The sequence below is a fragment of the Melanostigma gelatinosum genome, assembly GCF_949748355.1.
Source record: "Melanostigma gelatinosum genome assembly, chromosome: 4".
NCBI lineage: Eukaryota > Metazoa > Chordata > Actinopteri > Perciformes > Zoarcidae > Melanostigma > Melanostigma gelatinosum.
In genome coordinates this window covers 10,157,463-10,170,393 of record NC_136637.1, presented here as the reverse complement: position 1 = coordinate 10,170,393, position 12,931 = coordinate 10,157,463, and the positions used below count along the sequence as shown (strand labels likewise).

The 12,931-nt window shown below is 44.0% G+C and overlaps 2 protein-coding genes across 2 annotated transcripts; both read right to left on the bottom strand.

Annotated features, from left to right (window-relative positions):
* On the bottom strand, nucleotides 1-1,526 carry lim2.2 (lens intrinsic membrane protein 2.2; the record flags this gene model as incomplete). Its single annotated transcript, XM_079266619.1, has 4 exons — nucleotides 1-71; nucleotides 196-330; nucleotides 589-729; nucleotides 1,349-1,526. The coding sequence occupies 4 exons, from the start codon at nucleotides 1,524-1,526 to the stop codon at nucleotides 1-3; spliced, it is 525 nt and encodes a 174-aa protein (XP_079122745.1).
* A 3,223-nt stretch (nucleotides 1,527-4,749) lies between these two features.
* LOC306776336 (WD repeat-containing protein 47-like) lies at nucleotides 4,750-12,931 on the bottom strand (the record flags this gene model as incomplete). The annotated part of the gene is made up of 15 exons (XM_079266992.1): nucleotides 4,750-4,892; nucleotides 5,092-5,310; nucleotides 5,438-5,569; nucleotides 6,525-6,695; nucleotides 6,810-6,979; nucleotides 7,448-7,605; nucleotides 7,788-7,863; nucleotides 8,179-8,424; nucleotides 8,527-8,699; nucleotides 9,676-9,772; nucleotides 10,724-11,151; nucleotides 11,319-11,627; nucleotides 11,849-11,933; nucleotides 12,452-12,535; nucleotides 12,774-12,931. The coding sequence occupies 15 exons, from the start codon at nucleotides 12,929-12,931 to the stop codon at nucleotides 4,750-4,752; spliced, it is 2,649 nt and encodes an 882-aa protein (XP_079123118.1).

Below are 12,931 nucleotides of genomic sequence, written 5' to 3'. Positions count from 1 at the left end.
TCAGACGTCCGGGTTATTTGAAGGAGCAGGTTCTGCAGTGGTCCGCTGGTAAGCACAGAGCTGAAACACACCTGAAAGAAAAATGCCCAATATTGCAATGCATACCTTTGGATACTCTCATCAAGGATGCTAAGACTTCAGTCCCCCACGGTTTACTCACAACAAACATTTTTTTTAGAAAAATACAGTAAATACCTGCAGCAAAAGCCAAAATGATGGCCACCCAGCCGATGATGTAGGACCACGAAAAGCGCCAGTCCAAGAAGCGCTTGCCAAAGAAAGTGACAGTCACGCCGGTGTAAATGGCCAAAGCCAGCAGAGCAAGAAAACCTGAGAGTGAAGGGTGAGAGGAAATTATCAAAAGTAAAGCATGAATATAAGCAAACCAGACACAGGAAAGGAACTCCAACCTATATAACCCGTCATATAAACCATTTAAAGTGAAAAAAGGTCTGACAGACGAGTCTGATGTCAGGAAGCTGTTGACTGTTGATTTCACTAAAATGACTCTGCAATCTTATAATCCCATTGCTTTGAAGAAGTGCATCCAGTTTATAATGAGTTGAACCTGCTTATTGTGAGTGTTACCTGACAGGACCAGGGCGATGCCGCCGGTACGGATCCTCTTGTTCTTGGTGCCGTTGGTGAAGGCGGTCAGGCCGAGCACCACGCCGGCGAAGCAGCTCAGCACCGCCAGCAACATGAAGGCCCGCGTGGCGTCCCAGAAGGCTGGACACAAGAAGGACAGGACCGCATTCACATCAACAGAAACTTAAAGTACTGCTATTGAAGCTTGAATGACATTTTGATGTTTAATGGCAATTTGGCCAGTGTGATCTTATTTCACACTCACAATGCAGAGTTTCATCTGCAGTCGGGCCTATAGGCTACTATATGCAGTTGGATCTGTTTTAGACGATTTGAATGTGTTCTCTTTATTTGAAAAGTTTTCTTCATATTAATGGCGAATTCTTGTCTTCCTTCAATTGGCTCCTCTTCTCTTTTTTCTCTCCTTTTCAAATACTTTTGGCACGATTGAAGTAAGTGGTCTTTCCATCAGTAAAGAATGAGGTTGACATGTCTTTAGACAACCTAATTCATGTCACGAGTAAATCTACAGACATTTTAAGTCCTTTTCTGGAGAGATCAGCATGATATTGGTCTTTGATCAAAAATTGAGCGATGCTGTCAGTGCATCGGATATCATTTGCTTTCACATTTACTGTCTAATTGATCAACAGGACACTAGATTGTATCAGATCGTATCGATAAATGTGTTGTTATGATGATTATGATTTATTCCCCAGAAACACACAGCTGGTCCAAATGCCACTTCAGAAGTACTCACCTACAGTTGTGGTGTGGGCATGACATTTGTGGTTGATGCAGAACCTCCAAAGCCCCTGATTAGCTGAGCTGCCCGAGTATCGGTACTGCATCCAGAAGTCCGTAGCCGTAGAAACAATGAGAAGCACCAGGGCAGCCACACCGCAGAGTGTGCCCCCTCCCGCTAAAGTGTACAGCATCTTATAGAAGCCAGGGGAAGCGCTGTCCTCCTAAACATGCAGCAACTGTTCAGGGAGGAGAGGACAGGGTGAGACATCGTGCACCATTTAGACCTCGTACTCCACGATTTACTCATTGATGCCCTGGAAGCCAAAAATAGCCGTTATACATTATTATCAATGTTCACGCAAGTTTCCTTGCCAGTTCTACATTCCAGTGGACTATCCTCTCTCCTATCCGCCCTGATGCAAATCAAGCCCTTTAGTTGTAAGTCAGAGCAGAACTTAAGTGTCCTGGATGTGCTGCAACATTGGTTACGGGAGGTGTCCATGATACCTCCACTGACCTGCTGCCAACTTGCTGCATCTCCTCTACTATCTGAGCCAGGTCTAAGCGTGTTTAAGTGCCCACTGTAGTTTCAGAGCAGACTGATCACACGAACGAAACAAAATGTCCAAGATGAAACCAATTCCTACCCTTTAAAACTGTTTTAAAACAATAGCCAGAGTCACTTTTCTGGTTTAGGAATTACCAGATGGTCCTTATTAAGCATTTTCCATATTATATAAAAGCCAGAGATTTGACGTGAACATTTTCAATCATACATGCCTGCTGCACATTAGACGAGAGGACGAGTCCTTCTTTGGTGACGCTGTCAACTCAGTCACAGCCAGCGAAGCACTAGACCCAAACCGCTGTGTTACAATAAGCTTGCCTATCAGGCAGTTCAGAGCTATTGTTCAATGCTAATGCCCCTCTATCGAACTAATCTTCCAATACTGAGCAACTGACCCGTCAGCAGTGTCGGGTCTCTGTCACACAGCCAGCAAAGCAATGATTTCATCCACTGATTCTCAACTGCCACGCAGCTCTTGAAAACCCCTAAATTCCAAAATCACATCCTAATTAGACCGATACATCTGACTCCCAAATGTGTGTTCATGTAGCATGACATAAACAACAACATTGTCAAACACCAGGGTCCCAAGCCTTGTTGGCTGTAAAGATCTGTTCCCAAGATAAAGGTCTCCGAACTTCATCTCTTCTTCATGGTTCCGCTTGTTCTCCAAAGAAGCAAGTTCTTATTTGTTGATTTGCCTTTTAGACCCTCAAAGAAAGTAAAATCTTCCTGGAAGCAGAATAAAAACAGGTTCTGTGTAAGTCCAAAGTCTCCTCTCTGGTACCTCTGGTTTGGCTGGTGTCTCTCCAGGGTTGCTGGCTGTGACAGTGTGCGTATCCTTTTTAAGCCCGGTACCCCGAGCTCTCATTGTCCGTCCAACAAAAGCGGGAATGATCCAGCGCAGCATGCGAGTGATGCTAAATCCCTGCTTGCGCTCTTCTCTGCAGTTACCTCCATCCCTCTATCACCCCCCTTTCTCTCTAACCTCTTGCACTTTTTATATCTCTTTGTGTCCTGCATGACTTCTTTTAATCTTCAATTTATTTCTCATAGCTTATCATACTTTTTGTTTCTGCCAAAATGCCATGAGCATGTCCCAACCCGTACAGTTTAGCCATGCTAGTGATGGGAGTGTGCAGGACAGGCGTCAGTAGTCCGATGCATACCCAACATAGGCCTAGAGGAGAAATATGTGCGGTGCGCCCGGCATATGTCAGGGAATTTAAAAAAACAAATCATATTTTTGTATTTGAATGTGTTTCTAGTTGGAAAAACATAGACAACAGCGAGCAGTGTGATGACACTTTGTCACTTTATTCCATCAGTTAACTGACAGCTCCATTCATTCAAAAGCAACAACATGAGTATTGGACAGCCACCATTTTATTTGTTTTTAACAGATTGAACCCCAATGACCCCTTGGCAGTTCCATCATTACACATTTGTGTGCACAAACATTGTTTAAAACAGCACAGGTTTCAAACGACACTCAGCATGCCATTGTGAGCTCCAGATAATGTGAAACATGATGCATAACACCCTCCTCTCTCTCTCTCTCTCATCCATCAGGTGTCTGCATAGCTGCTCCGTAAAAGTGAAGATAAAATCAGAGCCTTATTTGTACAAGTTAAAGATATGACTACACTTTTCTCTTCACATTGTGCAGTCCAGCAGCATTCCTATCTTTAAAGTGCTTTATAACCTTCTAACTTCTTTGATCATTTTATTAATAATCTTTTATTTTGTGGGATAACGATTGCATACCCCCTCTCCTAAAGTCTGAGGAGCTGATCGGTGATTGAGCTCTTACCACAACTTCTGTTATTTCTCCTCACACACAATCCCCTTTTACAACGGCACTAAGCTTTGCTTTTACTGTGTTCGTCCTTTGGAATTACCCTGATTCCAGACCTGACTCTACACATCCAATGTGCATTTGATAGGATCCACAAAACCAGGTTTCTGAAGCTCCAGACCCGACCGTATTCCCATGTTGCAATCTATTTATTTAGCGTGTTTAGAAGACAACGTTAAAATGAAATCGTGGGTCTGAGACACAAATGACTCATCACTGAATTTCTATTTTCATTATTTGTGTAAAGCGCAATTACTCTCACTTTTTCAACAGTAACAGACGTTAGGAGAAACACTGGGAGTCTATACAGGTGTGCACATTATTATTGTGGGTGATCATTTTCTGAATTAAAGTGACAATACAAGATTTTACATATGAGAAAATATCAAAATAAAGCTGCAAATAAATAAATAAATCTCTCAATCTACCCACACCCAAAAAATCTCTAAAAATGTTACAAAAAGGCACATTATGATATGCATAACCAAACGTGGCCTCTATCCACAACATGAAGAGTCCAGCTCACTGCTTCCTGTAGAGACAGCGACTGCTTTATGTTGCACCAAGTTGGCGTTTTTTGTACAAAGTTGTGACTAAACCTGGTATACCTGCCTAGCATGTAGTTTGGTATTGTGAGAAAAACAATTAAACTAACTTGAAGGTGTGCTTGCAGTGAACTTACTCATGGCTTTCAATATCAGTCATCTCTATATTCCAACTACACCTTTGCAGGCTCCATAATCTGTATGCTTTACTTACAAAAGCCAAAATTATTAGGCATCACACACACACACACACCTCTAAACTGAGCAGCATATAAAACAGCTCGATGCTCACGGTGTGTGTACACAAACGCACACCGCAGCAGTTTAGCGATCCCATGCTGCCAAGTGTGGACACTGTGTTCTTGTGCTTCCTGCTGCTGCTGCTGTTAACCAGCAGCTCTCCAGTGAACAGCTCAGGGGCCCGGTGCTCAGGGGCCCGGTGCTCAGGGGCCCGGTGCCCAGAGGACAACAGTTCGATCTGCGGAGGAGGAGACGAAGGTCCGGTCAGTGGGGTGCCACCTACACTGGATCACCTTGTCCCAGTGCTCCCCTGCCACTATCTGAGGGAGGGGCTTTGTTAGGTCACCTGAGGGGGGGCAGAGAAAAACACGTCACACAGGAGTGGCCAATCCAGTCACAAGACAGTGTTGTTTTGCACCAACATGGTGGCGAGTGTATCATTCTTCCAACAGTTGCTGGCATCCAGGAAGTTTACCCTTTTTAAACGGGACATACTGTACACGAGATGTATTTTTTTCTTGGTCTCCCCATGCGGGCTTTGCTACCTTGAAGGTCACTGATGAGAACTTTGTTGTCGTACGAGCCGGTGAGAAGATGATGGGCTCCGGGTGAGAAGCGCACCGAGCGGATATCGCTGCTGTGAGGGCGGTACGTCTGCACTATGCGGCCCCCTCTGATGTCGTACAGCATGCAGGTACTGTCCTCCTGACCCGTGGCCAGCAGGCGGCCGCTGGGATCCACCGCCACTGAAGCAACTGCACTTCCTGTGTGAGACACAATGGTAACAACAAGCAGTACGCTTGCTACAGCTCAACACGTCGGGAGCGCCGTACAAATCATTTGCAGCAACATAAAAGATCCGCCGTCCTTAAGAGTCGTGATGGAACTCACCTGAGCCGTGCAGCGTTGTGCCCACAACCCGGACACAGCTCGGCACCCGCAGGTCCCAGAAGCGCACCGTCTTGTCCTGGGAGCCGGAGGCAATCATCCACCCTCCCCACGTGTACAGAGTGAGAATGTGACCTGTGCAAACAAAGCGGTGGCATGTTAAACACTGTGCATGCTCTAGCTTTGCCATGTTGTACTGAGGTGTTGTGTTTACAAGCCCTGTTTTTGACTTTTCTTTTACGACATTCTATAATTTTTTAACGTCATGCTACACTATGTTTTTTTAGGACACGCTATACTACTACCTTTTTTTGACCTGGTATACTGTGACTTCATATAACATTCTATACTTTTACTTTTTGAAGACTTTTTATGACTTACTTTTTTGTGCTATACGATATTATGAATTTTTCAGGAAATCCTTGTGATATATAATATATATATATATATATATATATATATATACACACACATATATATATATACACACACACATATATATACACACACACATATATACATATATATATATATATATACATATACATATATATACATATACATACATATACACATACACACAAATGATATGATTTTTTTCATGACATACTACACAATAACTTTTTATTATTTTTCATGGCATACTATATTATGCCATTGTAAAAACATGCTATACTATGTTTTTCATGACATACTTTGTAATGATTTTGTTTAATGACTGTCTATGCTTTTTTATTACATACTTACAAAACACGACATGACTTTTTATTATACAACACTTTTTATGACTTCCTTTACCATAGCTTTTTAATAACATTATGTACTATAGAAGATGGAATATATAGAGTGTTCATGACATTATACGATTACTTTTTATGACATTTTTTAATAAATTACTAAACTATGACTTTGTTATGACTATACTATAACCATCTTCTGGTACTTCATAACTCATGAACCATTGAGAAATAATAATCCTCAAAGATGTATTTAGGTGATCTTCCATATCTGCAAACTAATTTCAAAACCTTTGAATTTCCTCAAGGCTGTTTCTTTCACAAAGGCAAAGCATGATCTGTGGTTAGCATACCGGTGTGTCCACTCAGGGCGTGAAGCCCCTGTCCTCTCTGACAGTTTGTTGTGTAGATGTTGCAGTCTCCGGCCCCTGCACTGATCAAGATGGATCCTCCACTCTCAGGGCCCTCCATGAAGGCCAGGTCCCTGATGGTACCGTCATGCATGCTGAACTCCAGGTCTGGGCCTAAATCAGAGACGTACATTTAGGGTGGAAACAACACCATTGTATTGGTTGTATTGGTCATTGAGAAAATGAACATTGCTCATCACATACACACGAAAACACATCCAATAATACCTGTGGCATTGCAGCTCTCTGCATTGAATGGCAGGACTTTGACGAATTTGTCATTGGAGCCAGTAGCCAACAGTTGTCCACAGTGGCTCCAGGCTACACAGTAGATTGAGCCCTTGTGGTGTTTGTTCCTCCTAAAGCGCACCGCTGGCTGTTTGACTGCACCAGAACTACTGGACAGGTCAAGAAAGACAAGGTGTGAACTCTAAAATGTTATAGAATAATTGTGGGAAGAATTGCAACCTGGGCTAAAATATTACGAGGATTGGCTTTTCTTGGTGTAAGACAGACAACCATGTTTCTCAAAGTTTCGTTGACTTTTTGTCAGATTAAAATAAATAGAATTGAAGACACAGAACAGGAATATAGCAGTTTTTGCTTTTAGCTTTCCTTGGTCATGATAGAAAATTGCTCACACAATACATATCCCCAGTGTACTTGTATGTACATTTACAGTAACACCCATGCTGCCACCACACGCTAAGTTGAAACACACTGTAGCTTGTTTTCTGTGTATGAACAAACTTCAGTAACATTTTCTAAGAAGCTACCGCCATCTATTTTCTAGCGCATAAACAGTTTCTCATCTGGTAAGAACATCTCACGGTTTGGATTTGTAGGCACATGTAAATAGCTCCTACCTGACGGTCAGTGTCTCTGGGTAGCCACAGACTCTCAGGGTTTTTGAGTTGGAGCCGACAGCATAGAGCGCCCCAGAGGGATGGAAGGCCACTGCACGAACAGCCTGCGTGTCCTCCAGCTGGTTCACTCGAACAAACTGGGCTTTGGATTTCTCCAGCTGTGCAAGTTTAGAACAATAATATTTTGAACTAGGATCTACCCGTACATCAGCATTGAGATATTTTACAACATTTTTTATGGTTCGGATACACAGGTGGTTGCAAAGAACAATGGACCTGGTAAAAAATAAAGAAATATGAAAAAATATATCTAAAATAATCCTGAAGTAGTTTGCTGTACCTCTTGTGAGTTACGTGTCGCAGAGCAGCCAGAATCATCTTGGACTGTGGGACAAGATCCTCTTATCCTGTCAACACTGATAATAAAAATGGCCACACACACACACACACACACACACACACACACACACACACACACACACACACACACACACACACACACACACACACACACACACACACACACACACACACACACACACACACACACACACACACACACACTAGAAAGGTAAATTCATTCCATACCAGTAAAATTAATTTGCTTAAGAGTTTGAAGAGTCAGTACTAGTCAACATCAAATGCATCAAATTACATGAAATCCTATCACAACTTTAGCCAAACACATGAGTTGAGGTAATGACTTGACCGCATGCTCGGCCGGCTCTTACCTCTGACCGGCAGGAACTGGGGACTCGCTGAGGGAAGGCAAGCCGTGGCTCCCGGTGCTTACCGGGGTGCTGCTGACCCCTCCCCCTGGCTCTTCCCTTGGCGGCCCAGTGTCTGGGGTGTGGGAGGTGTTGGTGGTTGTGGGACTGGATGTGCTGGTGCTCCCTGTCAGTCCGTTCCACTGTGCCACCACCTCATCTCCTCGGTGGTCTATGCCCACATTCATCTCCTCCAACTTCTGAATGGATCTGGACAAAAACAAGATCTCTTTGTCTCAATAAAGGTAGCACTGAGGTTGTGCTCTCTTCATTTAATCCTTGATGTTCAATCTTTGAATAGGACTAGCTCACCTACTGAGGAAGGTCTCGGTGAGGTTGTTTTGGGCTCCGTCCTGCGGCTTCACCCCCCCCTCCAGCAGCATCTGCTGGTAAAGCTGTCTCTGCTGCTGCTTCTGCTCCAGATGCTGCTGCACACGGAGACGCTGCCGGTAATACTCCTGGATGTGCTCCGTGGAGTCAGGACGCTGGACAAACACACAGCGAGTCAAAAATAGACCGCTTGTTTTTTGCAGAAGATTTAGAAAACTGTCACACATTTTTTGACAGGATGTGTTTCACCTGAACAAGCCCCGTAACCTGAATGGCAGAATATTTATTATAGCATTTAAGTATTCTCTGCTTGAACACTTGGCAGTGCTCATTGCCACTACATACACACATGCAATAGCACACACACACTAGATGATAATAGACAAACTCTCTCCCAAGAGCCACTCCTGATAACTCTTCAACTCCCAAGGTCTCATCCATCATAAACCCCATAAAAAGTTTTCAAGGACCTCATTTTATCCAGCAGATCTACAGTACATTCCCCTTCACCTCTCTCACCACTTTTCAAAACACACACACACACACACACACACACACACACACACACACACACGACAATCCAATCTCAAGCTACTTTGCGCCTGTGGATGAGATCTGGGGTGCATAAAGATGAACGATGATGGAAGCAACAGGCCACGTTGGGTGTGACCGCACATCGCGCCAGATTATCTGCCTCCAGTGTCCGTGACCTCTTCTCTGGGACAGGGGGCCGGAGGGCGATAGTGCCCCCTGGACAGGTGTGGTGGAGAATTGGGGAAGGATTTATGAGGCAGTGGAGATGAGGTGGTCCAGGAGGTTCAGGGGGAATCTATTCTAAATCTCTTTAATCTGGAGTAATAACTGTGGAGGGAAGACAGACTCAAGTGACCAGATGGCTCCTTCATGGCTACGAATTGTTAGAAGCTTTTCCTGAGTGCGAGTCTTGTCCTGTTTATTCTGTATTATGTTCATAATAATTTTTCGTACAGTCCCTATATCAGTCTGTTTTGTGGACCCCAGGAAGAATGCTGTAGCTAATAGGGATCTTGATAACCTTTATTGTCTCTACCACATGAAACAAGTATTTACACATTCAGCTGGACACTGCTTAGAGTCGGCAGTTCTAATTACCTCATGTGTTTCTGCGCTGCAGGATGGCCCACCATCTTTTCCAGGGGTCAGAGGTGTGCGTGTGGGGTTGGGTCCATCCGGCCTTTGTGAGTTCTTCCTATAGTCAGGGGAATATACGACGTACGTGTCAATTGACAACAATTTAGTTCATATTTAAATTCATTTGAGGTGAAGGAGGAAATAAAACAATACAATATAAGCCAAAAACACTTCATGCATAATAAACTTGAGGATTATACCGTGTATGTAGCAAAAGGAAAGGAATAGAACGAATGTGGGCTACTCATTTTGCTACTTATTAGCAAATATGAGAAATGTGTTTATATTTGCTTGAACTTAAAGAATACGTTTGTTTTTTGGCATATCTGATTCATTGTAATCACGTCTTAAATGCATAACTTACTGCAAAGACTATTTCTGTTGTTGAGGATGACAAACTGCTGCACTTCATCACTGATCGTAGAGATCTCCCTTTGTACCAGTTGTGCACATTAATAGTATCCAGCAGGTGGAGTCAGAGAACCTTGCAACATCCAACAGTCTGGTAACTTCTCAGTTTACAGTATTCCTTTCAATTGATGCCTCAGAACGCCGTCGACACCTTGTCATTAGTGGTGTGACATGTTATTTGCGGTAATCTTGCCTGACTTCCTCAGTGTTTTCTAATCCTAACCCCTGAGGCTGTAGTAATGACCCAATGAGCTCCGGAGAACCGACTAAAAAAAAAAAACTGCTCTCCAGTCCACTTCACTGTCAAATATCAGAGTTTCCGTAAGGAAAAGCATCTTAACCTTTTTTCAATAAAGAGTTATAAGCTGAAGGCTTTAGATCCTATTGCATCCATCAGCACTCAGATGCAGTGTCATATGCGTTGTGCAGCACAGTAGGTAGTATGTCTCTGTTAAAGCAGTGATAATGGGATTAATTCAGCTACAGAGTGTGTCATACAACAAGACCTACCATGGGTTTAACACCTAATGTTGCACGTTACACATGCTTGGTAAACTACTACCACGTAAAAGTCATGAGTCTCAGCTTAGGCCCTTACTTTTCTGGCGAATCGTCCTGCTGATGCACATTGTTCTCCACTAGGCTCCGGCTGAGGGCGGACTTCATGTCCGCCTGCATGCCTCTCTTGTCCTGGGCTGCCAGACCGTGGGACAGGCCGTCCAAAGCCGGGTTGAGGGATCTTGACATGTAGGTGTCCGCTGAATGAGGCCTCTGGTGGAAGGGTGAGGTAGGGCAGGGGGACAGGCGGTTGATCAACGGAGTGAGGTCGGCCTTGCTGGGCTTCAGCAGGCGGTCCACGTGGATGTTGAGGGTCTTTTGCTGGAAGGCGCAGGAGAAGGCACCCGGAGAGACATTCTGCAGCCAGGAGAGCAGCGACAAGTCCAGTTCATCACAGCCGTTCCCGCACAGCAAGTCCACACCGAGCAACACCTCACCCTCTGTGATCTCCTCGCCAGTTGCTTTGCTCTAGAAAACACAGAAACAGTTCCGACCATCAACCGTGACTGGAAGTTTCTGTTCAACTACCATGCTTTTGAAATAAAAGTAGGACCTACCATGTTTTAATACATCAAATAGGACACCTTGCATTGAAGTAGACTTTTGTTACCCTTCTATTTCGGGTATCATGTTACCTGGCAGAATTCGACACAGCACTCGTAAAGAATCCCCTTGATGAGCAGCTGGAACAGGCGGTTTCCACTGGCCCTGAAGCCCGCCTCGCTCAGCTTCCTGTCCGCAGGGATGAACTCGGCCACCATAGCGCAGGCTTCTTCAAAGCAGTGGACACGTGCCGTGCTCGGGTTCCAGTCTTTGAACTCTGCGTGGGAGGTGAGGCGCGGCAGGGTGAGGAGGAGACACAGCTTGCTGTAGTCGTCCTTGGTCGGACAGAACTCCTCCACACTGTGGAGGCACCTGACTGCCGCCTGCATGGTGAGCTCGAGCTGCAGTTGACAGAAGGTTGGGAGAGGAGAAGTGAGGATGTGTTGTTAAAGATGCTCTCTCTGAATCAGAGGTCTGTTTTTCTGTAGAACCACACTGGTATACATTTTAGAAGAAGCTTCCTATTCACACATCGATGCATCATATCAATTAAATCACAGGCTTCTGCTATTTTTCAAATTGTCACAACTCGTACTAATTTCCTCATTACATATTTACGTACATTATGAGGGTCTTCAGCAGCAGACATCGCATTATTTACACACAGAGCTTCCAGAAACTTCTGCCTCAGGATGATGTAGCGAAACCTGGAAACACAAATCTCAGTATTATCAAACACACTTCATAAGACACAGACTGATTCACCTGACTGTGACATTTCCTGGGTGGGAATATTTTGATAAAATTATTTAATTAGGTAAGACAACGGAGTTTAAAAATATTCTTTTTTTGTGTTGAGTATTTAGTAAGAAAGAAGTCAGTAATATGACATGAGTATACTATAATATGACTTTTGTATGACATTTCTCATGGTATACTACAATACAACTTCATTTTTTTTATGACACACTGTATTGGGAATTGGCCCAAGGCTACCAGTCTTACCGGTAGTGAAGAGAAATACTATCAATACTGAACTTCATATTATTCTTGAAATACCTACAAACCAGCAATACAACTGCACTGAAAATAAGAGCTGTTCTAGCTGCAGGCATCCGTCAACTCGAACACATAGAGCTGTGTTTCAGTCAGGCCTCATGTTCTCCTCTTAATGCCTCAACAATAAATCAAAACTACTGCATGCACATTTTTAAGACTCTCTCACCTTTTCTTGTCAAACTTGTCCATTCCTTCGAGAGGTTGAATGAACTGCATCACCTCCTCCCATTGGCCGTCCAGAATGAGTTGTCTGTTGAAAGCAGCAAATGGACAATTTAAGAGGCCTCTGATAAGCAAGCCCTCATTTCACTCTGACATAAGACAACCACTGGCAAATGGTGGGAAAATGCCTGAGACGTGTACAAACCCAGATCCTAACAAACAGCACAACATGCTACACATTTCTGTAAAGCTGAAAGTCAACTCTTCCCTTTCAGGACACTATGGTCTTCTTCTATGTGCCACAAGTCACGACTGCACAGTCATACCTGAGGAAGAGCATGTCATCAGAGTAGAGTCCATTGATGACGCCGCTCTCCTTCTCTAGGGCCAGCATGCTGATGTGCAGCTTCCTGGAGTTCAGGAAGTCCAGCATCACCTTGATCACCTCTGCCTCCTTGATGCCGATCGTCTGCTCTGCCGTCAT